Source organism: Python bivittatus, unplaced genomic scaffold (assembly GCF_059951505.1).
Source record: "Python bivittatus isolate LINGU-HERP-01145 unplaced genomic scaffold, Pbiv_v1 ctg000700_np1212, whole genome shotgun sequence".
In the NCBI taxonomy this organism is placed as follows: Eukaryota; Metazoa; Chordata; class Lepidosauria; order Squamata; family Pythonidae; genus Python; species Python bivittatus.
In genome coordinates this window covers 89,379,687-89,406,495 of record NW_028277098.1, presented here as the reverse complement: position 1 = coordinate 89,406,495, position 26,809 = coordinate 89,379,687, and the positions used below count along the sequence as shown (strand labels likewise).

At 38.9% G+C, this 26,809-nt stretch overlaps 1 protein-coding gene across 1 annotated transcript in view; it reads right to left on the bottom strand.

Moving 5' to 3' along the window:
- Positions 1-5,083: 5,083 nt before the first annotated feature.
- DOK5 (docking protein 5) overlaps positions 5,084-26,809 on the bottom strand; it is a 57,981-nt gene continuing 36,255 nt past the window's right edge. The window contains exons 2-8 of the mRNA XM_007430686.3: positions 25,308-25,415; positions 16,824-16,938; positions 16,597-16,716; positions 15,246-15,435; positions 13,698-13,833; positions 8,942-9,062; positions 5,084-5,578 (exon numbers count right to left, since the gene is read on the bottom strand). Coding sequence (XP_007430748.1) covers positions 5,520-5,578; positions 8,942-9,062; positions 13,698-13,833; positions 15,246-15,435; positions 16,597-16,716; positions 16,824-16,938; positions 25,308-25,415 — 849 coding nt within the window. The 3' untranslated portion in view covers positions 5,084-5,519. The remainder of the gene's footprint in view (positions 5,579-8,941; positions 9,063-13,697; positions 13,834-15,245; positions 15,436-16,596; positions 16,717-16,823; positions 16,939-25,307; positions 25,416-26,809) is intronic.

The window sequence follows — 26,809 nt, the reverse complement described above, 5'->3', positions numbered from 1 at the left end:
TGTTACTCTTTTCTTAATATCTTCCCTTTTATTTTCATCACCTTCATATTAAATCTTGGGCATCTATTTCCTTGCACATTTTGATTTTTGCGTTATTGGTCCACTGAACATGTGCAGCTAGAGTTATGAACTCAGCTTTATTTTCAAAAAGAAAGAAAGGAATAAAGAAATACCTGCAAGAAACTGTTTTCAATATTGCTTATTTAACTCTGTTTTCAGAATATGAAAGTTCACCAAAAATGTCATCCTGGAGTTTGAGCTCAAGCTGAAATCTTTACATGGTTGTTTTTCAATGTCACTAGAATGTTTCTGACTATCTTTTCCTCTGACCCACTACCAGATGCCTTCACACATATTGTTCTCTAAGACATTTTATTGTGCTTTTAGAAGGGTATTACTAGAGGCAACTTTTCTCTCTCTTATATTTTGAATAAAATACAACTATTTTGTTGACAATGCCACATCATCATCTGGGACGTTGGGCTCTTCCTCATGGTTGTGTTAACAGATATTCCTCCAGTCCTTGAATCAGCAGAAAAGGATGTGGCATAAACAGCTGAGCCCTTTTCTGCCTTAACATCAGAGCTGATGGATGGTTCTATCCTTACAGTTTTAACTCAGGATAAGTTAAGTAAAGTGATTGGTGGATCCACTGGTGGCATTCCCCTCACCGCTGAGTGTCATCTACCAAAACAGACTGAGCAACAGTATCCAGTTGCTGTCCCTTATTTAGCACATCTAGCACCTTTTTGAAAAAGAGCTAAACCCACGTTCCAATATAGCCTAAATGACAGAATATAAGACTGTGAGGGAGTTGTGAGGAACACTGGGAGCACGTCCACTTCATCCAGCCTAGCTCTTCTGCACCTGTGAACCGTCAGCTGGACTGGAGAGCAGACATGTGCAAGTAGAATCCAGTCATTATTAGCACTGACAGGAATGTGTACATGCAGTTGGACATGCACTGAACATCTCTAATTCTTCTATGGTTTGCTGCAACAGATTGGAAGTGCTGGCAACAAGTGACCAAGTGGTCTAGTAGGCATTGCTGCTTCCCAGCATAAAAAAAGTAAAAGGTGTCGCCATGGGAAACCGCTTGCCAGTAAAACAAGCAGAACACCTGTAATGCAGTCATTTAGGACAAAACCTGCAATATACATCTAGCAGAACCTGTCTTTCTTTATCAGTATAAATCAATCGTATGCACAGCATAAGACTAATCATCTTTGGAGGACTAATCCTGTTTTTCAAACACAAGCCTAGTGCTTCTTCAAGAGTGCTTAACCCCTAGTTTTTTAAAAAAATAAGCATACTATCTCTTTCAAGAGTGCTAATCCCTAGTGTGGAAGGATGAACTTCCCTGATCAAACAAACAAACAAAAATGTTATGTGGAAAAGCTAAGGTCAACATTTTTTTCCTCCTTGATAGTCTGTCAGGTACACAGCTTAGGTATGTAAGCAGTTACAGAAAAAAAGAAGAAGAAAACTGGCAGTTACTGGGAAAAAAGGAGAAGAAAAAACCCTCTCTAAATTCCATAGAATTGTGTGTAAGCTGGCACATAGGTTTTGAAGGGAAAAAAAGACAAAAATAAGCCACAGCAGGTAGACTGAAAGGGGGAGGGAAGGGAGTCTTCTAGGTTCATCTCACTCCATCAGCTCACTCCATCAGGAAATGCTGATGGAATGAGAGGTGTCCAGGCAAGATGTGGATCAGAGGGGAAAGTGTCTTGGAGAGCCAGGAACAAGATGATCCATGGACAGAGAGAGAGAGGAACCAGGGAGAATCCTGAGGAGCTGATGACTGAGAAGAGCTCTACAAAGAGGTAGCAGAAAGGGGAATATACTGGACTATAAACGATGGCAAAGCAAACACCAGGTGGTTCAAGGGATGGAAAACTGGGAAAGAGTAGGATAAGGAGAGCAGCCGGTGAACTCTGGTATAGTAACAGTCAGGCAAGGCAGGAAAGGCTGTTAGCATCCCTAACCCAGTGCCGTAGACATCTAAGTGTGAGGGGAAAAAAGAAGGCAATAGCTTAGCATATGAAATCATAAAGGAAAGGACAAGAGGTTGAATCATGTAGTTAACATTCTGTTTGTGCACCTTTACTTAGGAATCTGTTAGCCTACATACAGTATTTATGTTGACTCTTGGTCCCTACATACATAAACACTCGATTACTAGAATGTTGCGTGTTTGTGTATGTGTCAGGCTTCGTTTTTATCTTTCCCCAACAACCAACACTTTATAACACAGTATAAGGACTTTGCATGATGCCCAGCTGACACTTTCTGAAGGACTGGACAGGCATTACACAGGCAGATGTCCCTGCAGAAACCAGATGTCCAGCCTTTCCTGCAGCCCAGGCCAAAATGCCCATGGAGGTCAGTGCCCAGCAACCAAAGGGGAGGGTCATACTTGGAGCAGGGTGAAGTGGCCAGTAGGAGCTAAGCAACTCCCAGCCCAGATCAGGTCATCAACCACATTGTTTAAGAAGCATCATGGATCATGTCTGCAGCAAAAATTTAGCAGAAGAACCCAGAAAACTTTACTTTAAAATCAGAACTCTTACCACCCTAAATATTAGTGGTGAGTGAATCACCCAAGACATAATTCAAATAATCAATTCAAGCTGTTTATTCAGTTGGGGGGGGGGGCGATCAAATTGAATCAAAAATACCCACTCTGATTTGATGCTTTAAATTGATTCAGCAGGAATCATTGAAATAAATGATTTGATCAAATCATCTTTTGACTGAAACTTCAAATTGTCTCTTTGCACAACACTATTAAATGTATGATGGAAAGGTGGTAGAAAAATACCCATAATAATTCAGCATTACATATCATATCAATTGACCCACTCCAGCAAGGGAGTTCTTCATATACAGAATCATATTTCTAAAGTTGCAAGCAATGAGAGAAAAGATATGCATCTGGGTGCACATTCATATTGCATTTAGTACCTCTTGGATTTGCTGGCTGCATCATTTGATGAAGATGGGAGAGTCTATCTCCATTGGAGATCTCAGTAGTTGTTACATTACCTTACATGCATGTAACTAAAAGAGGTCTGAATTCTCTGGATTATAATGAAGCCAGTAAGTTTTTTTTTTTTTAAAAGGCTTTAATTGTACCCAAGATGTATACATACTTGGTAACTTAACCCAGGTGAACATTTTTTCTAAAACACCTGAATGGCTGCTTAACTCTCCCTTTCAGTGCCCCCCCCCCATCTTTCATGAACGAATGCATCAACAGTTGTGAATGGAAAGTTAGGCAAGGAAGGTAATAAAAATCCAGCATTCTCTTTTTGTGGCATCACAAATTGTGCAAAGTGGACACACCCCATAATTCCAACAAATTGATGGGATTCACACAGCCTAAGTGGGTGCATGATTGCAACGAATGCATCTTGATCTTTATGTGTCAGGCTCTCAAGCCCAGAGTGAGGATGGGCTGACAGAACTAATATGCCTGGTTATGTTTCTATGCTTAGCTTGATTTTGGAGCAGATGCCTGTAGCTTTTCATTAGCATCTTCTCTGGGAAAATGTAGGAGTTTCCACCTTTCTTTGCTGTTCTGTTTCTGGGTCTTGCTTTAGTGTATGTAGATGCTGCAATACACTGTGTAAGGGCAACACCTTTTGGTCAAGAAGGGCACGGCGAAGAAGTCTGTGGGGAAAGATGATCACAATGTAATTCTTTATGCAGTCATAAGCGTTAAGAAAATCCTAAGATTCTACAAGGGCAGAATACATTGAGTACAGAAGCAGGCAATCATGAAGAAAAACCTAGAAAGGATCAAGCATGTAGAAAGAATTTTAAAAAAAATGGGAGGGGGTTGTTTCAGAGTCACACACACACACACACGAGAGAGAGAGTTATTGTGAAAATTCCATTTGGTTCTTTGATGGATGGCGTTAAATGAATTCTGCTAACAACAGCAGTATCTCTTTTCATCTCATAGATGATTGGGGGGAGGGGGAACAGGTTTTGTATTTAAAAGATCTGTACATTGCATATACAAGAACATCTTGTTGGGAGAGAAGGGGAACAACCTGAGACTTGAATGTAGCCCCTGGACCAATTTTTCTATAATTCTGGAGTGCCATTTGTCCACAATTAATGAAAATCAACAGCATGGCTGCTTATAGTTTGATGCCAAAAATATTATAAAGTGGTGAAGACTATAATGCAAGCCATATGTAAAGCAAATGTATATAAAACCAGAAACTTTTGCCCTCCTCCATGTATGAAAAATTTCTGACAATCTTATATCATATTTCTGCCCATTGTGGGCACTGCAGACCTATCCAAGTTAACTGTAGCTCCTGGCTACCAAAGATTGTCCATTCATTTTAGCCTTCCTGTTTCAGGCACTAAATATGATATGTTTTGTTTCTAAAAAGCTTAGGCACATCTAGTGAGGCTAAATCCTGTTTAGAAAGGCTAAAGGACCTGGGTATGTTGAGTCTAAAGGTCTGCACTCAAAATAAGGGTAAATTTCCTGACTGCAAGAGCTGTTAAACAGCAGAACAGGTTCTTCCTGGAGTTATGGGTGGTCCATTACTAGAGGTTTTCAAGCATAGGTTGGACTGCTATTTATCTGGAATTGTATTCGGATTTCTATCTAGGATTCCTGTCCTGGGCAGGGGGTTTTATTGCTATGATCCCATGTTTATGATAGTTAAGGTCATTAGGCATTGATATCCTACCTTTCTATGTTACTTAACATGCTCTCATATCATGAAGTAGCAAATATTGAAAAGTTCTGCTCTGTATTCTGAATAGGTATTGAACCATTCATACAGCCTGAAATCTTCTCAGTGCATAATGTCAACCTGATGCTTAAAAGGAAGGGTTGCTAATGCCAAATAGGGCAATATTATTACCTCCATAATATTGCAGCTCTTTCTGTATATCCCAGAAAAGTTGCATGTAATCTTTTTAACAATATGGGAAAGGCCATTTTATTTCTAATATACTAAAGTACACATTTAAGCACTAGAATATGTAATAAACATAGAGACACAAGAATTATCTTTTGATAACTTAGATGAGACAAAACCAGACTTTAATAGACAGGGACAACTGATTCCAGTTCCTAAAAACAAGTAACCATTCTTAAAAGTGGAAAAATGCTATAGTCAGGGTTGAATCAAGAAAATAGAGAAAGACTGTAAACTACATTATTCAAGATACCACTGAAATGAACTAAACCTTGAACAACTGATAGCATAGGACTAATCATCAGCAGATATTAACGATCCATGAAACCCACACTGAAGGAAAGTTTCTTTGTTCCAGATGTGATTATGAAATACTGCAAATTACAAATGATGATTTTCAAGCCAGTCTCCTCTTCTCCTGAAATTATGGAATAATCTAGCAGTCATAATCCAGTCTTTCTTCCTTTTGTCTGCTTCATTATTGTTCTCCAGTTCAGTGAAAGCCTTGGTGCCAGACCAGTCCATCTCAACAAACACACACAGCTTTTTAAAGTCCTTGGCTCCATTTTATCAATGCTCTGACCGATAGGTGGGAAAGGTTTCTGTTCTGTGGATCTTCAGTGGGCTATCTTCTCCAAATCAAACAAAAAAGGAAAGTAAGATTATACCAGTAAATTATCAAATGTGAAAGTGGGCAGCTGCCCATGTTTAGTGTTAAACCATGGTTTTAAGATGCACAAAAGCACCCGGACAAAGAAACAATTTTTCCCTTCATTGTAACATTCATATTTTTTACAGAGCTTTTCCACATCACCATCCACTCCATTTTCAAAACAATACTTGAAGTGTCGAAACACCAAGCCTCCTTCACTTTCTCCTCACCCGGGGGTTTCTGCAAACAGGTCAAAAGAGTCCAGATTATGGCCACAACCATGAATTAAAGCCCCATCTTTTTCATGTTTTCACATAGAAAGGGGTAAGGTTTTGAGCATGCAGCTATGGCCACCATCTTGACTTTCTTGACCCTTGTGGACAACCCTTCATTAATAAAGAGAAGTAAAACACTTTCTTGCATCCCACCCAAAATTGTTGGTGCTGTTGTTGTCGGTAAGACTTCCACGTATTTCATATTTGTGTTTCTCCTTGTGCTGGGTCTAGCAAGGAAAGCATGCTCTGGGAGGAGGGAAGTCATAGCAGGCCTATGAAAACATAAAGCATGGGAGAAACACAAATTGAAGCAAGTACTGAAGTGTTTGGGGAAAAAAGAAGCTGATTTTACAAGGGTACTGAAAAGTGTGTTTACAGTGTGCCATTAGCAGACACTAGCTAATATCCTGAAGTGCTAGAGTTGTCAGGCAGTCTTTGTACTATATTTATTTGTTTATTTATCAAATCTGTAAATCCACCTAACTCCACAATGACTCCGGGCATTTTACAATGTTAAAGACAGATTAGAACAATTAAGCAAAAACAGTGTGTGTGTGGGGGGGGGAACAATGAGCATCCAGGAAGAGCAAAACAACACACTCTTTTATACAAAACATTCCCCCAAGTGGCCCATCATCCTCCATAGCCTGAGGCTTGTTGGGGGGAGCAATTTTTAAGAACTCATTTGAATGAGGTCAGGGTTGGGGCCATATGGATCTCTGGGGAATGCTGTTCAGGAGGGCAGCCATTGCAACGGAGAAGGTTCTCTTTCTGGATGCTATCAGAGGACACTGCTTAATTGATGGGACCCGAAGCATACCAACTCTGGAGTCCATGGTGCTCTCTAAGCTTGGTTGTTTGCTTGCAGAAGTTTCATTACCCAACTAGGTAACAACGTTAGGACTGATGATGCTACCTAGTCGAGTAATGAAATGTCTGCAAGAAAACAACCAAGCTCAGAGAGCACCAAGGACTCCACAGTTCAACCCTGTTTTACATATATTCCCTTCTATCGGCACCAATCAAACAGGACAGAAACTACAGGAGACAAGTGGTCCATCAGATGGCCAAGCCTCATGCCATGATGGGCTTATAGGTGATAACCAGCACCTTGAATTGCACCCAGAAGCCAGCTGGTAACCAGTGCATATTTTTTCCTTTAATAGCACTTATTTTTCATTACTTTTCTTTCCAGTCCCTCATAAATAAAATATTACATTGGACAATATAAATACACTTTCCCTGGCCACTAGATGTCCTCAGAGATTACAAGACGTTCATTAACATGTTTTGAACTGAAGCTGCAAAAATGTCAGCAGCATTCTCTCCTTACTAGAAATAAGTTTATTCAGGACAGATAGATAGATATAAAATTTCCCTTTCATCATGCATGAGGCAATCTAAGCTGCTACATCAGAGGAGCATTTAAAATAACGTTCTAATTATTATGAAATATTTTAGAAATTCTAAAAGCAAGTAATACTTTTTCTGTTGTAAATAAGAAAGAGAATATTCATAGGCTGCTTTAATAGATTGGAGCATGTTTGGAGTTTAATGCGTTATTTCCCAGTTTTCATGAATCATACATACAGTCCACCTTCCATTTCTTAAACTTTCAGACCAGAGAGGTGTTAATATGACATGCCCTCATTTACAAAGTTTTATATGATTTCTGCTCCCCTGCTTTTTTTTTTTTTTAACACAGTGTATATCCTAAGTAATATTTTTATTTATATTGACCACGAGAAGGCAGCATGTGACTAAAAAGTAAGGTTTTATCCTTACTTGGGACTTATCAGGTGTGCATAAGTATTAAGAATTAATTTAGAATGTAAAGTCTCTAAGAGCCGATGAGTAGAGGAAATAATGAAGTGCTGAGTCCCAAGTTCTTCCCCTATTGTCAGAATCAAAACATGGATGGTTTTTATCTGGAAGAAAGTCAAGATTTGGGATCTGTGATCAGGCCTGGGGCTCCCGGGGAACCCGAGAGCTGCTTAGATGGCTCCATTGCTGAGGGGGCCATTTTTATTCTCCCTCCCTTATGGTTGGTTTTTATGATATTTATTATTGTGGTTTTTATATTTTTCATGTTGTTTTTATATTTGTTTTTCATTTGATTGTTGTACGCCACCCAGTGTTGCTTTGGGTGAAATAGGTGGCTATATAAATTTGCTTAATAAATAAATTAAATAAATAAAATCTGATAAATTGCTGCTTATTCCCACCTTTGTTTTCAGCTTTCGCAATCTAAATTTTGGCAAGATAAAGAAAAGATAACAGGGAATGACTTTCAACAAAGACATATGGGCATCATTCTGGGGTGGAATGAGAACTGATCAGTTAAACCTGTGACTTAATTGTCACAGGCTTTCCAAAACGGGTGGCTTGAAATCAGGCCACTTATTCAACTCCATCTACAATCTAGTCAAGATTACTTGAGGGCTCATATGTAATTCGTTAAGTTTTATGCAAAAAAAATATATGTTTTTCTTAAATGAAAATAGTGATGTGAAGTCTAGACAGCATATTGTAAAATGTCAACTGAGATTTGATTATGTCATCTACATTTTCAGTGAAGAAAAGTCTTCCACCTTGATCTTCACACAGCTATGATCTTTCCTAAGCGAATGTCAAGGCTGTATGCTCTCTCTTCATCTTCACCCCTTCCTTTACATTCTCCAATTCTCTTGCAACTTCCTCATTCATTCATCCAAACCATACTTTTTCACCATATCCAAATCAGCAAACTGTGCTTTGTCTTCCAAACCAAATCTGAGAACTATGGTCTGAAGCTGATGTCCAATTCTATTTGGAAGGCAAGCATCAAGATTTGTGATTCAGGCATAATAACAAATTAGGGCTTTCCTGAAATGGAAAGCCAGAGAAGGTCATTGGCACAGGAGAGGGGAGAAGATAAAGAAAAAGAAATCACAGAAGACCCTCTCTCATTGTTTATGCAATGTCAAACTATGGTTTGGAAATACCTGTGAATCTGTACCTTGGTATATAAATGATATCGAGGCTCAATGGGACTATTTTTTGGAAATGTTACATCAGCACCCCACCTTGTAAGCCAAAGAGCTGTCCAGTGCTGTGTTGCCGTGTGATGTGCTGCCAATAAGCGCTCCGGGGTAAAGGGACCATAGTGCCAAGAGAAACTGCTCGCTCAGTCATTTTCATCTGGAGCTGAAAAAAAGTCCAAGATACAATGGGATGAATATCTGGGGACCACATGAAATGCCTTTTCAACATGTTGCACCAAAACCTAGGTTGGTTCTAATGCTTTTCACCTCTGCATCGTGTAAGAAGGAAGCACATGTCCCGATATTAACAGCAACTTAGGTAACCTAAGGAAACAGAAGGAAGTTTGAATATCCTGGCTTTATCAGTTAAGATTATTATCTTCTATATTTGGGTAGGCAGCATGATTGATCAATTGATTATGTGCCATCAAGTCATTTTCGATTCTAGCAACCACATAGATCAGTGTTGTCCAAACTTGGCCACTTTAAGATGAGTGGACCTCAACTCCCAGAATTCCCCAGCCAGCCATGCTGGCTGGGGAATTCTGGGAATTGAAGTCCACTCATCTTAAAGTGGCCAAGTTTGGACAACACTGGCATAGATAGATTCGGCCTGATATCAGGCAACTTGATACCCTCCAGATATTTTGGATTGTAGTTCCCACAATTTCTTGTCTATGGCCATACTGGCTGAGGTTGATAAGGGCTCAAAAATATCTGAAAAGTACCAGATTGCTTATTCTTGATAGTTATGTTTACTGGGAATGAGTCCCATGAAACCTAACCCATAGGTTTAGCCTTAATTTAATTTATATTGGATAAAATATCATACAAACATGCAGTGTTTTTTTTAAAAAAACAAACATTCTCTCCACTTTGAGAAATCTTGGGAACACTAGCTCTGCAAAAATACACTAAGGACTTCTAACAACCAGAATGCAATGCCTAAAAATGATTTAAATAACAGGAATGCTGGCTGGGGAATTCTGGGAGTTGAAGTCCACATATCTTAAAGTTGCTAAGGTTGAGAAACACTGGCTTAGATAGTCATTTGTCAGAAACGCTTTAATTTAGAGTCCAGTACTGAGATGGTCATTGCATCTGATGGCCTAAATTCTAATTCTGTAATTCTAAGATTGTTAGGGGAAAAAACATAGGAAAGATGTCAGAAGTCACACTGATAACTCCTTTGAGGAAATGGATCGCATAAACCAAGATTTTACCCTATTACCTTGGCTGAGAAATAATACTGGTATGATTTTGTGCTTTTATGCACTATTTCTTCATTGGATTTAAGTATGCAGAGATGAACAATTTAGGGAGTAAAGAATTAATGACATGCCATGTATTTAGCCGCATTGCATTCAAATTTCTCAAATCCCAGCAACCCAGGAAATATCTTCAAAAGCAATACAGTACTAGCCTTACTAGAAGTCACTCCAGCAACAGGTACACACAGACACATAAACCCATATTTAGGGTCTTTGGGGCAGGGGAATTACTGAAATAAAGACTGGATGATATTAGATCCTTTTTTTTTTAATGGGAACACCTGAACCCCCTGCCTGGCAGCAAACCAAACAAGACAGATTTGTTAAGATATATTAAAGTCAATGGGAGACAATGTGTGATTGCTATATATGTGTTTCCCCCAGGGCCATCTTTATCCTGCCATGACTTGTCCCATGTGGGCCATTTTACTTGTGTAGCATCTGCTGTGTTCTACCTGTACGCCGGTCAATGAAAGCAACATATCTTGCATTCCAGCACAGTGTCAAAACTTCCCCCAACTCTTAGAGTTCCTCAGCCAGAGAAGTTTACGTAAGTATGGCTTTGTTCATAATTGTTTGTAGTTCAGCTTGACTTTGTTTTAGGATTACAGCTTTGGACACTGATTACAGTCATTCTCTCATATTCTTGCCCATGAAGGAAGGAAAATGTGCAATTGGGCTTTCACAGTATAAAATGGAAAAGAAAAAAAACATGCCACTTGCTGGAAAGTTGATTTCATAACAATTCTACCTTAGGCAGTCTTTGCAAAGGAGGGGGTTAGAATATGCTGCATATTATCACACTTGCTCAGAATAAATATGCTATTCTAAGAATGGGGAAAATAGCACATGGCATGACCAAAGAGGAGAAAAACATCGGGGAAGGCTTATAATTTTCCCCCTGAAAAACATGAACTTTAACTAACAATATTCCATTAATGTAAAAGAACTTTGTCATGATTTCTTCTCGGAGAAAATTTGCAGATTTTTTCCCCAGAGGAACCCATGGCAGGATGAATATTAGGTACGAATCAGATTCTAGCTAGATTTCTCCATTTTCTCTTCTTCTCTTTCTCTCTCTACACATGCACACAGAGAGAGCAGAGCTGAAGAATTACACTTTTTAAAAAGGAAATCACTCTCTCCTAGATTTGTTTAAACTTTTATGAAGTGTTGCCACACTGGACTCCTAAAAAAGAAACACTTCCCTAGTATTTCTTGGACTGACCAGGTGATAAAACAATGCCAAGTATCAGATGGTCATTCCAGGGAGCACCAGAAAAGAGAAGCCTTTGTCACAGCTGTAATAAGCCCACCAAGCTTTTGGAAAGTTAAAAATATCTGTCAAAGTTCCTTTGAACACCTTGTAGATATTCAAAACAGTAACTGCTCCCATTAGGTCTGGTGGATATGTTAATTTTATTATATTTTTTTAATTTTAAGGGGAAAAAAAACCCTGTGAATCAGCACAGCTTTAATGCCTACAAGTTGGACTTAGAGTGACACATACTAGGTTAATTTGCAGAATGTGAAGTGTATGTTTGTTGGTTGGTTGGTTGGTTTAAAAAACTTATATAGCCACTCAAATCATGAACCGAACCCCAACCCTGGGCAGCTCACAAAACAATAAAAACATAAAACAAAATAACCACAAATAAAAACTCCTAGTGCTCTGGGGCAACAGTGTCCCACATATCAGCATTCCACCCTGTTGGGGTCCAGCGTCATTCTACCTCAAAGCTTAAAGAAAGAGCCAGCTCTTCAAGGCCTCCGAGAAGACCAGGAGGGTAGAGTCCTACTGGATTTCTGGGGATGTTCTACAGACTCCCCCATCCCCATCACAGAGAACTACTTATAGTATAACCCAACCAATATTTAACTTCCACTTTCTATAACATTTAGCCATTCCATCAGAACAAACACGCAATATGAAATCTTTAAACACCTGCATCTGGGTTACAAATACTCCATACAATAAAAGCTTCCACCCACACTGTTAAATAAATACGTTCCATCAGGTAAAGCTTCAAAAGAACTTACAAAATTATCCTATATTCTACTGTCATGGAAACAACTAGAAATCTATTTTAGTAACTACAGCACATTTTAAAAAGTGCATTTGAAAAAATCTTAAAGTATATCCCACTGCACCTCTCATCTTTTTGAATTAACAGCATCTTTCTTGTTTAAGATAAAAGGGATGTAGAATATTTTAAAAAGATTATTTTTAAAGTAAGTTCAAATTCTCTGATAGAAGGACTGGAGAAAAGCATTTAATCAAAAGAAACGAGTATGTTCAAATAAAACATTTTCTTTTTAAGGAAAGAGAAAAATATGTTAAACATTTTTTTTTAAACCATATAAGAAAAAATGTTCTTATTTTAATTTTCAGAGCACAAGCAATTTATAGATTAAGGAAATACACCTAATATTGCTAATAATTTAATTTAACATCTCAAGTTTTCCCTGACCATTTCAGGTATCAGCTGCTCTATCTCTGCTTCAATTCCACAAAAACGAATAATACATCCCTGTCTTCCAGTAAAATTCCAATGTGATTTGGGGCAAAGTAGTGCATATATTCCAAACAGGCATTCTAGTTTAAGACACATTTGTTCTCAAGCAGATGGTTTTCATGAATCTCACAGGGCATCATGAAGTTTGTAGTCTTAAAGCGGGGTAAACAAATCAGTACAACTTTGATCAAGGTAAAAAATATTGGCAAGATGTTTCCCATTTTGGAAATGAACTACAATCTGACAAGGACAGGATTATTTACCCAAATGTTTGGTTTTATTGCAGCAGTTCTATATATGAGATACTCAGCGACTAGGTATCTGGGACGCCAAACCTTTCCTTTTAGGCCCTATTATAATATGTACTTGATTTCCCCACAGCCTCATCTAGGCTTCACATGAAATAGAGAATAACAAAAAGAGAGTTGGCATGAGACTTGATAAAGTCAAGATGGCAGTATGGCTAAGATGATACATTACTTGGCAGAAGGCCATAAGAGGGCAAATTCTTCAGATTTGCTGAGAAGGACAATGTGAGCAGGAGAACACCCAAAAGCTCTTCTGTAAGATGCCTTCCTTTTCACTTATTTGTTTTACACCCCCAAAAGACTCATGAGAGCCACATATCTTTCCTAGGAACAGGGACTTGATGTTCAGAGCTAAATACTCTTTTAACAACTATGTAAGGGTTAAACAAGGAGCTCAGCGGCAAGAGTGAAGCCAGGAGTGGATAAGCTGCAGTGAATGCTTGGGGTCCTCAGTCACCTTTCTGCCAGCCCCCAGAGGACATCTCAACCCCTGTTTCTGAAAACTGAGGGCAGCATTGCCCACTTCTGTGGCAGAGACAAATCAATCCATCAGGAAATCTTGTGCCAGCCCTCGCCGGCCACATTCATTAATTAAACAGCAACTGTAGTTATAGGCTTATCCAAGTCTGAATTCCTGCTTAAGAAGGTGGCTTACTGAGTTTATGGAATTAGTGCTGGCAGTTGGGAGAACTAGGAGGCCTACCATGGAGTTTTTCACACTCTGCAGTAAGTGGTCATGTTGTTCTGCTATGGTCAGGGCAGCTGAGTGGACTTTCTGATAGATTGCCTCTCCATCTCTTGTCTGGAAGACGAATAGTCCTTCCCCAGTATCACACATCCTGCCAGAAAGAGAACAGAGTGTGGTTCCATGTGATCAGAATAATTTATAAATGTGCATTTGTACAGTACGGTCTCTGCTGGGGGAAGAAAAGGAGCAAAGAAGAATGAAACAAAACTAGCAGGTATCAGTGTATTAAGTGCAGATGAATTTCTGCCTGCCACACTTCCTGCCACGCTGCCATGTTTTTTGGTGCAAAAGTTGATCCTGTCCCAATTTTATGCTTCTTTGTAATTTTTCCACCAAAAAATATTGCTCTAGAAATACATTTCTCTGCATGTTTTGGTATGCAATCTTCTGTAAGGTATGCATTGACTGGAGAACTGCATCACAACATGCACAACAAGCAGGTGCAAAAATTTAAGGCTCCTGACAACCCACTTTGCATATGTTGTTTGTATTAAAATTCAAACCAAGGTTATTAGTCAAACATAGGTATCATACATGTATCCTCGGGTAGGCTGACAAGCATAAATAATTTCTCCATCTGGGAAATCTAAATAAAGGTCATACAAAGCACATTTAATGAAAAGAGCACAAAGGGAGAATAGCTACAATTTAAAGCTCTGGGAGGCTACTTTTTAATATCCTGGAGCTATGCATTATTTCTCTACGTGACAAGATATCCTAAAAGCCATTATTCCATATGGAGCCCTAGTATGGATCAGAGGAGAAGCAGCAGAATTTGCTATCTTTGAATCTACCTGTGCTGCCATTTTGGCTGACTATTTCAGTTTAATCTCTTCAGACAAGTTAAAATGGGTATATTTTAAGAAGAATTTCAGTACTGAAAACTTCCTTTTTTGTTCCTCTCTGCACCAGAAAAGATTGTTCCTCCAGTACTGGATATTCTAATTAATCCATTGTTAAATGCGCTCCTTGCCTACAGCCAACATCTGTACCTGTGTGTGAATATATATGTGTATACATGCAGGTGAAATGTGTTTTTATCCTTCCTTTAAAATTATCCTGAATAAAAACCACAGAGCTGGAATACTTGTGTTGCATGCAGAAAATCATAGGCTTGATTCTGCAGCATCTCCAGATTGGGCTGAAGAAAAAAAATCTAAAAGGACCCAAAAAAACTCCTTGCCAACCAACACAATACCAGGAAAGGTGCACTCCAGTTTGAATCAGACTTCCGTAGCTCCCAATAAGACGAGTCAGATTCACATTTGTCAACAGATTTAAAATATTGGCACTTCTCCCAAGAACCAAATAGACCTACTTCCTCTGCCATTAGATATTTCAGATGTTATATTAATAGGACCGAGAACAGTTGCTGCTGCTGTATATGTCTGTTGGCTTAGTGTGTATCTTCCTAACATGATATACAAAGGCCACAATGCAGAAAAAGAATGTCCTGTTTTCAACAGCTTTATGGAAAAAACCTGCAGAAAAGAATTTGCTCACCTTCCAGCTTCAAATGTAAACCAAGTTGAGTCCCGCCCATATCGCCGGAGGGCACTTAAAGGCCAAGAGACCAGTTTTATTCTGGGATTCTGAATGTCCCAAAGACAGATATTTTCAAATGTTATCTGCAAGGTGCATTCCCCATGCACATCTAAATTAGGTGATGGCATCAAATACACGTGGAATCTCTCTGGGAGAAAAACAAAAGATTGAAACTAAAATCCTTGCAGAACTAAAACACAGCATAATCATAACAGAACATGCTTCTGTGGCATTTTCCAACATCCAAACTGCTTCATAATTATTCCCACATGTTTTCCTAACAGCCTACAAAACAAAAGAGCAATCGTATAGGGCTTGCAGAAGTATATTTGATCGTACCACTTCAGGTGGCAGAAGAAAATAATATTTTTGAATGTCCACAGCACAATAAAAACCACTGCATCTAGAAAAGTAGCACATCAAGGATAAAAGTGCAATGTAGTCTTTTGCCTAATGTACCATTTCTCCCCATGCTTTAAGCGTATGAAATCACTTCAAAAACACAGAGTCCCAGATATAATGGTTAAATCTCAAATTGTAAGAGAAATTCTAAATTCTTATTCAAGGTACACTTTTTGCTATCAATACTGTTTATTCTTTCCCTCCATGCCCTTTGCACAAAATTCCATATCAGACTCAATATAGTGAAGTTATAAGGTTGTCCTCCCTATTTCACATGAGTTGGGTTCTCTATAGCTGTTGACCAAACATCAGCTGTTCAGGATAAAGAGGGTTGTATTCCCTTCAATTTTTTAAACTTGTGTTTTCTAGGTTGTAAGTCTGAGGGTGTATGATGTACATACACAGAATCTGCAAGATTCTACCTACAAACTTTCTGTTTCATGAACTTAGGAACTCAACAGAGTAGAAGAGTAGCTGCTGAACATGAATACAAGATGCAATCCAAAAATCCTTGGATCCTACAAGGATAAGCCACTGTTCAGACTGAGATAAAATGTATGCATATTATTTAAAAGGTTGATGTCCACATCCCTCAGCAGTCTAATGACAGTTGGGATTTATTCTCATTTCAAATCATTTCTCTGTTGCTTAGAATAGTAGGCCTGGAACATTTAACTAAGCAATGCTGAATCTATCTCTGTTAGGTCACACATTGTGTAACTAGCAAGAGGGAAAGAATGGGGCAAGAGAAAGGAGGACAGAACATATACAGAGGTGTCACTTGCAGATCACAAATATGACCAAATGAAAGAATCCAACAGAGGAACATTTCTGGATTTTCTCAACCCATTGGGGAGGCGCCCTGAATGTTTCTACTTGTGGTTGTATACAACATGTATTTACATACCATTTTGTTCCCTCTCTACACCGGAAGCCAATAGGTCAGGTTCTCCAAGGCTAATATCATTAATCTGAGTCCCCAGGCACTCAATTTGCAGGACTTTGCACCATTCATCTGCCTCAAGTTCTGCATACAAATGACCAAAAATCTGCAGGTTGGCGTGGAACATTTATCATATTTACAGCTACCGCAATTGTGTATACACACACATTAGTCTATGTCATTAGACCTACCTGATTCACAAGCAAAAGTCCTGGATGTGTCATCATTAAAATATATCCCCACAGCATGTTTCCTTGTGCCTTTTGGCAACCGCAATATATTCTTCACATGATTAAGTTCTGTAACCTGGAATTAAAAATTTTTTAAAAAAAGCCACTCGTGATTCTCATTAAGGCTGTTTTACAATGAATGTTCTAAATAACAGGTTTGTGTAACTTGCAACCTGACATCACCCACTGCAGTAAAGAACCAAGAGCTGGTCTACTTCTCTTTTGCTCCGAAAACAAGAAAGCTTTTGTACATCCACAGGCCATTTTACATGGTCAGGTAACCTTACCTGTGGCTTGATAGGCTCTAGACCAGTGTTTCTCAACCTTGGCCACTTTAAGCTGTATGGACTTCAACTCCCAGAATTCCCCAGCCAGCCATGCTGGCTGGGGAATTCTGGGAGTTCAAGTCCATACAGCTTAAAGTGGCCAAGGTTGAGAAACACTGCTCTAGACTCTACCTGTTGATGCAGGAAAGAGAAATGGAAGTACAGTGCAACATAGTAGATGTGCATTAACTAATAAGGAGAGGTAAATAAAGAGCAAATGGCAAGCTCAACAGGCTGGAATAGGCTTTGTTGAGGAACTGGATTCCGAATGTTGGAAGATCAGCAGTGTGAAATAGTCTCAGGGACTGGAAGGGTCATGGGTCAGCACATGGAAACCATCATATCTGTTTGTTATATACAAGCACAAGCAACTACTAGACTCATAGGCAGCAATGCTCCCAACATTTATCCACTCGTACATATATACATATGTACCTACATGCATACATATCTCTTCTCTCTGGATGTGAGCAACACTGTACAGAGTACAGAAAAGGAGTAAGAAGCAGTAAGCTAAAGAAATTAAAGGTATGAAATAAGAAAGCAAAAGCTGCTAAATCTCGTTAACCAATACACCATTCGCTGTTCTTCTTTATACCTTTCCATTCTTGCCAACCACCTTTGTTCATCTTGTTTTTTAAATTTCTTATCTATCTTTCTGAGGATCCCATCAACTACAACTACAACAATCTCAGTTTTCCCTTTCCTCTTAAGCCATTCATTCTTCCTTGAAATATTTGTTTTGTGATTCAGTCCTCATTGATTCTGCCTTTATCACCGAACCATATCAGTGCATTTCTTTCATTCATTTTTAGATTCAATCCACAGTCATTCAGCACCCATTTGTTCTTGATCCCATCTCTTCTTCTTTGATTGCACACATATCTTAAGTAATCCATATAAACAGCATTCAATCCTCACTTCCATATAACCAAGTGGGCAAAAGCATACTCTTAAGATTTATACCTTCCTTTCCATCTTTTTTTTCTTGATAACTAACATTTATAGCACTGGCTTCCCATCCACTCTTCAACTTCATATTATCAGCCCCATCATCTCCAGATGCTCCTTCCAGCCTTCCATCACTTCAGTTTCATCCAAATAATTTCATAATTTTATTTTTAATTCCATTTATTCTGCTTAGTGTATTGTGCAAGTTCAATCCTTTTGGTTAGTCTGCAAATCAATGTCATGTGCAAATTCAAAAACTCAAAAATTCAAACACACACACATGTGCACAGACACACACGTCCATTGCTAGGTGTATTATTGAAAACTAACTTTCCTTCTGTCTCAATTAGCTATAACACTTTGCCTTTGATAACAATTCTTCCCATTCTTTTCCCCAGCCTGATCAAATCTGAATTCTGTTTTTGAACACTTATTCAATCTCTTTGTGAAGGTAACTGGATATACTGTAGATGAGATGTGAGCTATTGGCTGCCCATGATGGCTTTATGATGTTTAGGAGAGAACGATGTAATAAAAAAGTTGTTTCCCAATTTATTTCCATTATCAATTCATCCTTAAAGGTCAGACACTGAAAGAGCAATTGCTCTGCCAAAATTTCAAATGAAGAACGATGGATTTCAACCCACATTTTGCAAGCCTCACTTCACATCTGGTGCTTCAAAGTTCATCCATCTGAAGAGCAAAATTTGTTTGCTTTGAGTTACATTTTCCTCCCACGTCTGTACTTTATCAGTTCATAAAGCAGACAATGAAGATTGTTCATCCCCAGTGACCATTATCTACAGTGAACAAGGTTCTGATTTCATACCACAGATATCAAGAAAGATTAATCTTTTGAACCCAACAGCTTGACTCAAATGTTTGTGAACCAGACAATATATTGATTAGGCAGAGTTGCATTCTAAATTCCAAAGGAGACAATAGTATCTGGAATGGAGTCTGAAGTCACACTGGGTGTTTTCAGAGAAGCCAAGTACAAACTATTGACATCTTAGAAAACACAGAGCCTTGCTATTTTAGAGCAAAGGCCCTTCTAACACAGAGCTCAACTCACAGGTGAGATGTCAGTACAACAGCCCTCTTACATCCTTGCTCATTGTTCATTTCAATTAAGCTATTTATTCAGAATGATAATAGAATATAACAAAGACTAATAAACATGGATGTCTTGATCCTCTATTTCTATAATCCCCTTGTAAAATGGTTAACTTGGCAATAGATTCCATAGTTTTACTGCATTGGGCAAAGAAAGATTTCCCTTTAACCTGAGTTTCTACTGGGTATCTGTGTGGGAGTAGAGCTGTCAAAAAACTCAAGGTGGTGGCTACAACCACATGATCCAAGCCCCAGAATGTATGTTTTTTACATACATTCTGGGGCTTTGATCATGTGGTTGTAGCCACCATGATGTAGTCCACCAGATGGACTTTGATTGCATGACTTCAGGCACCGTTGTGACTTTTCTGGCCACCACTACAGACATACCTGAATCTCCCTGTATTTAGTTTCAGTGAATGACTGCAAGTTCTAATATTGTAAGACCGTCTCTCTATCCACATTTTCTATACTAAGCAAAATTTATGTATCTTTATGTGATTCCCTGTACCTACCAGTCCTAGACAACTTTCTTTGGGTCAATGGCCACAACCTTCTCATTTAAACATCTAATGTTATTAGAACAGTGCAGACATCACGGCATGGAGCATGGGCCTAATTTCCTTGGGGGCTTTTAAGGTAATTTAAATGTTTTAATAATTAAATTAGTGAAATGGAAATGCCTGGCCTCCTAGAGACCTCTCACATTTTTTAGAGGAAAAAAAATGTGCCCCTGAAAACTAGCCATTTTTGCCACTCATCTTGGGATGCTACAGAGTGCAAACTGGGCATTGATGGGCATGGTGCCCATAGCGATCCTAAGTTTTAAAGCCCCAAACACCCTGTCCGTTCTCACAGGGTAACTGCTGTAATCCTCTAATAATATCCTTATACCTTTGCTATCTTTAAAATTAAACTGGTCAGGCTTGAATTGAGAACACTTTTCCAGTGCAAATTTGTCTTAATCATGGCTTGGATCCTGAACTGTGTTCCATGCAAGGAAGAGTTTACAATCAGATGAAAAAGCATTCTAGCAACCTCAATTCACAGGCCCTTCCTGGCAATGGAAAAGTTCATCCAAGGGTACAAATCTATAAATATGAGTGTTAGTTACAGGTTAGCCTAAGACATCACCAAAGTAGCTAAGCATACTTTGCAAGTCCTGCTAAGCTGACCAACTGCAATAAATCATTAAAGTGATAAGAAACTCTTATCAGTTCTGGCCCTGCAAAATTAAAACAAACTTCAATCTATGATGCTTATTGGAACACACCATTAATTTCAATAACCTCAGTACGGCTGTTCAAGCTTTATAGTTCTGAATCTAAACATAAGAAACATCATATAATTAGGTCTTCTTAGTGATAGCATCCGCAATTCTCCCCACCCACCACTGCCCTGCAGTAGATTCCAAATTGTTGAGTTTTTCATGGTAATTGAAAATGCGTATTCACCTGGACTTAACAAAAATGTTCAGAACCAGTCTAAACTTCAAGCTAAAAGGAAAAAAAAGGAAGAAAGAAAATGAAGTCACTTTTAATGTAAGCTCGATTCCTAGTAACATATATGACATAACCATGCCATTTTCTTGGCATAATACAAAAGTGGTTCTCCAAGGCCTTCTGGGTTTTTTTTTTTTTTTTTTACAGGTTAAGGATGCCCAGGTTAAGAACGCCCAGGTTACAGATGACCCATAGTTAAGAATGCAGCTTATTGTAGCAAAATTTGAGTTAAACGCACAATGATTCGAGTTAAGTACACAATGGTTCGAGTTCATTACACAATGCTGCAGGTACTTCTTGCTTAATGACTGCGCTTTTAACAATGGTTCCAAGTTACGACGGCCTCAGAAAGGGTGCTTTATGGCCTGTAAAGCACTTTCATCTGTTGTAAAATATCACGCCGCCCCCCACCCCACCCCATGGTCACGTGGCCACATTTCAGGCACTTGGCAACCAGCTTGCACTTACGACCAGTTGCCAAGGGCCCCATGAGCATGTGATCACCATTTGCAATCTTCTCTGCCAGCTTCCTCATTGGAAGCCAACAGGGAAGGGGGACACAGTGGTGTGCAAGAATGGAGCTCAAATCCTGAATATTTGAGCTTCAGGAAGATATCCTGAACATCTTCAGGATTTGAGCTCCGTACCTGCCCACTGCTGGAAGGTTTCCCCTCCCCTGTCAGTGGCGTGCAGGCAAACCTTTCGGTGGGCTTTAGGAACATTTGAGAGTGAAAGGGATGCCTGATGGGAGGATTTCAGCTCCACACAGAGATTAAACCATCTTGCAGGCAGCCCTTTTGCTTTCAAAGAGCTGCCTGCTGGGAGGGTTTCAGCTCCATGCCGAGCTGAAATCCTTCAGCAGGCAGCTCTTTCACTCTATCCACTTAACAACCCAGGAGATCGCTTAATGGCCGCAACCAGGAGTGCCCAGATTGCCATCGTTGAGCGAAGCAGTCATGTGGGCATCTTGCTTAATGACCACTTCACTCAACGACCGAGATTCCAGTCCCAGCTGCAGTTGTTAGGCAAGTACTACCGGTACTTATACAGTATTATACAATAATACTGTTCCAGCTTGCATATACTTTCGAATTAAGGGCAGACCTTGGGAACAGAACTTGTTCTTAAACTGGGGATTACCCTGTACTTCCCAGTCTAACGTACAAAATATACAAATAGACTTAATAATAACATCAGGCAACTGAAATCAAGAGCCCAGAAAAAGGTAGATGAATATAGTTAAGATTAAAACTTACTTATTCTGCTTCAGATATCCCATACAGCCTGAATAGACTTTTTCTGATAAAATTTATCCTCAGGATGTGATCATAGCAGCAGTTTTGCTGGCGGCTAGTAACTCTTGAGTTGCAGAAACTACCCCCCCCCCACACCTTATGAGCAGGGCAAAATCTACTGGGGGAAGTTATGCATAGGAAGAAATAAAATCCCCTTTTGAGAGAAGAGAAGAATATTTAACGGATTCTGATTCTATATTGAGGCTCTGATTCCCTCCTCATTCAGAGAGCTATGGATGTACCACTTATATTTTGCATTACTATGGAGAATGGGAAAGAGAAAGAAATATTTGCATCAACCATTTGTCTACTCAGTATTATTTCAAATGACATATGTTCTGTGCCAACCTGACATTTTATTGCTCTAGAGGTGGAACCCCACAATTTCTATAGACAAACAAATGAGGAAGATAAAGGAATTGCTGGTCAGAATTAAAATGTATCTTTATTACAGTCCTCAGCAAAACGAATGCAGGCACATAACACAACACAGAAAGACCAACATATTCAGTACATACACAGCAATGTTTCTCATAGTACAGAGTAACAAGCAATTGGACTAACCAGCATAGGCGTTTCAAATAATTTGCTCCCTGTTTTTCCATATCAAATGGCACATTTAATTATGTGATGTAAATTAACAATGGCCAGACCTCTGGGTCAATATCTGTGTGCAGCAGCACAGAATTTTGTTACGTTGAGAGGAATTGATGAGTCCTTGGCTTTTTTCCTCCCCGCCCCCACAAGACTTTTGGACATGGCTTCAAACATCCATAAGTTTTTAATTCTACTGATTTCAAGCAAGGCACATAATCGCAGAGCTTTCATAATCGATACTGTACACATTATGCATCACGTAAATGCAGATGGGGTAAATTTAAGGAGATTGAAGGAGATTCAAATGCAGTTTCCACATGACTTTTATTTCTTAAATGTTTCTCAAGCGGAATAACAATGGATCAGCTACCAGAAGTTTATCTTTTTGCTCCAAGGCTCCTAAATGCCACACCTAAATCCTATTTTTCTAATATATTAAGCTGCACTGCCAAAGCTTAAAAAATAAGTAAAGGGTCTAGTATAGTTATCATAAATGCTGCATCGGATTACGCATATATTTTCCCAGACTGAAGACGTGATTCTCAAATAATAGGGACACATACACTCCCTCCCTCCCTCCCTCCCTCCCTCCATCTCTCTCTCTCTCTCTCTCTCTCACACATACACACACACACACAAACACACATACACACACACACACTTATTTATTTACAATGCTTATAAGCCAGTCCAATCAAACTGGGTGTTGTACATGTCCTCAAATCCATAACTTGGGTTAAAAACAGATAACAAAAATAAACAAAATAAATGTCAAGAGTACAATGAAAATCAAAACTGTAATTCATAAATCGTCATATATAAACCAGGAATCCAAACACTGAAAACCATCAGACAAGCTCCTTATGAAGAGGAATAGTCACAACAACCCTATCCCAAAACGGAACAACCAAATCTTCAGTGTTTCTCAAGCTTGCCAACTTTAAGATATATGGACCAATTCTCAAAACTACCTAGACAGCATGCTGTCTGTGGAATTCTGGGAGATGAAGTCCACACAACTTAAAGTTGCCAAGGTTAAGAAACCTTGCTTTAGAGACTTTCTGAAAGTCAGGCAGAAAGGGGACATTTGAACATTTGTACCAGAAAAAAGGGACAGCAACTGAAAAGGCATGCTTCTGTGGCTCCCGAAGATGACAATTTTTGCTCAAAGAAAGATGGAGATATATGGGTCAGGAAGATTTATTTAGTCAGGCTGTATCCAGCAATTATATTCCAGAAAGTATTGAACAGTTCTATTAATACACTTCTAATTGTTCAAATGTTCCCAGAATGGGCCTTGTATTCCTATTTATACCTTTCCTGAACCTCAGAGATTTATACAGCTGGTTAAAAATGCTAGTCATGATCCATTTCCTCCTAGATGTATGGTAGGTTAAAAAAAAAAAAAAGAGGATGCTAACTCTGCTTTCAAAATCATACAATAGCTAGACAACAACAATAACAATCTGAAGCCAAAGTCTCATCCAATCTTGAATGAAGCCACCAAAATCTCAAAACCCAGTTAACCTGTGCAGTAGAATTCCTCAATGCTTCTGATCATGTTTGGACTCTAAGTCCAAGAATTCTCACTGAGCATGGCCAATAGGTACCTTGGCTGGAAAGTATAGGAATTGTAGCCAGAACATATCTGGAGGGCACTAAAGAAGATGGCTCTGTGTGTGTAAAAGGAACAATAAAGTATGCCAAACACAGAGAGACCCAATGAAATTATCTGTAATATTCTGTACAGCTGGGTTCCCAGGCATGGGGGTCGGAACATACTTAAGAGCCCATGATATGGTTATGTTGATGGATGTTTCTTATTTTATCTTGTTATCTTGTTTTATTTTGGCTGCCAATTATGTATTTATGTATTCATTTTTTGTTATATTGTGTTTGTAACTGTTGTCAGTCACCCAGAGTCACCATGGTGATATGGGTGGCCTTATAAATGGAATGAATGAATGAAACAAAAATATATAATGAAGACAAAAAAAAACAGGATCAGATTTAGGTATCTTGATGTACTAGGCATAATATCATCCCCTGCCCAGAATAAATTCATACCACCACCCTAACTATATCACCACTCCAACATCTGAAACAGGACTACTAAATATGTTGTTACAAATTCTCTTAATAACAAACTACAAACAAAAGTGTTAATATTATAACATCTATCATTTGACAAAGCATGGAATATTGCGTTGAACTCCAAATCATTTTCATCTTTTTTGTGGGGGGGGAGCCCCTACATTATATTGATTGTATTCACATTTAACTGGAAGGGCTGAAGAGGCTTTCACATTTAACTGAAAAGACTGAACATACATGCCTTAATATAGGTATAAGTAATATGACACTAAGCTAGGGGTAAGGAATGAAAATAGTCAAGGTGGTAGCTCTGCTCTTATGGTCACAGCTACCATCTTGATTTCCTTTACCTCCCCCCACCCAGACATCCCTAAATTAAATGTTAATAAAACCAGAGGAACCCCGAATTTTTCATTATTTCTCTTTAAATGTCAGTAAATTGTGTGTTTTTAGATGAACTGGCACAAACATCCAAGTTAACTGTGAAAGTTATTTACATAGGATGTTCACCCCAGCAAGAAACTGTGGAAGAAGCATCTTATCCAACTCTTTGACTCTTCTTACCTTGTGGTAACATCTGAAGTATGCAGCACGCTCATCTGAAAATTTTTCCATTCTTTTGGGCCCTTTGCTAGATGCTTTCTTGAAGACTAGCCAACATCTCTGATAAATCTATAAAAAAACACACACAAACATACTTCCCCATGACTTGTATGACAATGATTTTATGTAAATGTGCACTTATAAATATCTATACATACCTACCCATCTAGATACGTTTAAATCCTGCATCCAGGATTTAAAATTAAGTCCTATGTAATTTGTCCCAGTGATTTCAAGAGAGTTCAGGTATTTCTGGACCCATCTCAGCAATTATACCTCACAAACTACATCTTAGTTTTGAGTTAAGAAATACTATTATTGACCAATAAATAATTCAAAAACATTGCACAATCATGAAGATGTTCAGAACTTATGCACTCACCTCTTTTTTTTCCTCATGCATTCACTCATTAATTCATAACAGACATGGAAGCCCTATTTCTGAATGACCCCTTTGTACTCTTTTGTTTCAATGGCCCTGAGAAGTTCACAAGTACCACAAGGATGCTTTCTGTAACTTTTTTGCTATGCAGTATTTTCATGTCATTTATCTTTCTCAGATACTACATATGGGAAATAACATATTTTAGTATTTCTAGGTTGCCTTCAGTGAGACTTTTCTTCTAGCCGTTAGGTTGAGAAACATTGCTCTAGCTCAGAGTGGGGATAATTTGGCCGTATCTTAGGGGTAATGGAGCAATTTGTAGTTGCTTGTTTGTGAGCTGAGGATCAGGTGTGGGACTGCCATTGCTGAGACATCTGAGTAAAGCAATAGAGTCAGGGGGAGGGGTTGGGTGGAGGTCATTACATTATTGCAGACCAGAAAAAGGGGTGAATTGGCTTAAGAACCACAGCTCTAGATAAGTCCACACATCTTAAAGTTGCCAAGTTTGAAAAACACTGATCTAGATCATAAGATTGGCTCCATCAATAATTCAGGATTCAATGCGAGCTGCATTGGTTGCCAGTCTGCTTCCAGATCCAATTCAAGGTGCTGTTTTTGACTTTTAAAGCCCTTCATGGCATGGGGCCAGGTTATTTGGGGGACCACCTCTCCCCAATTATATCTGCCTGTCCCATCAGATCCAGCAAGAAAGACATGCTATGGGTCCTGTCAGTCAGGGAACTACACTTGGTGGGCCCAAGGAGGTAAGCATTCTCTGCCATGGTGCCCGCCTTATGGAACATTCCCCCCACCCCACCCCCCAAAGTAAGATCATCTCCATTCCTACTTATTTTCCAGAAGTCCCTCAAGACCTGGCTATGTCATCTGGCCTGGGGGTCTCAGGAGACCAGTAAAATCGTGAGGTGGCTTCCTCGCTGATCTAATCTCTTATGTGTTTTATGCTTTGTTAACTTTTTAATTTGATTACTTTTGACATGTTTATTGTTTTTATATTTTCTGCTGTACAGAGTCACTTCTTATGAGATGGGTGGCCATATAAATTTGATAAACAAACAAA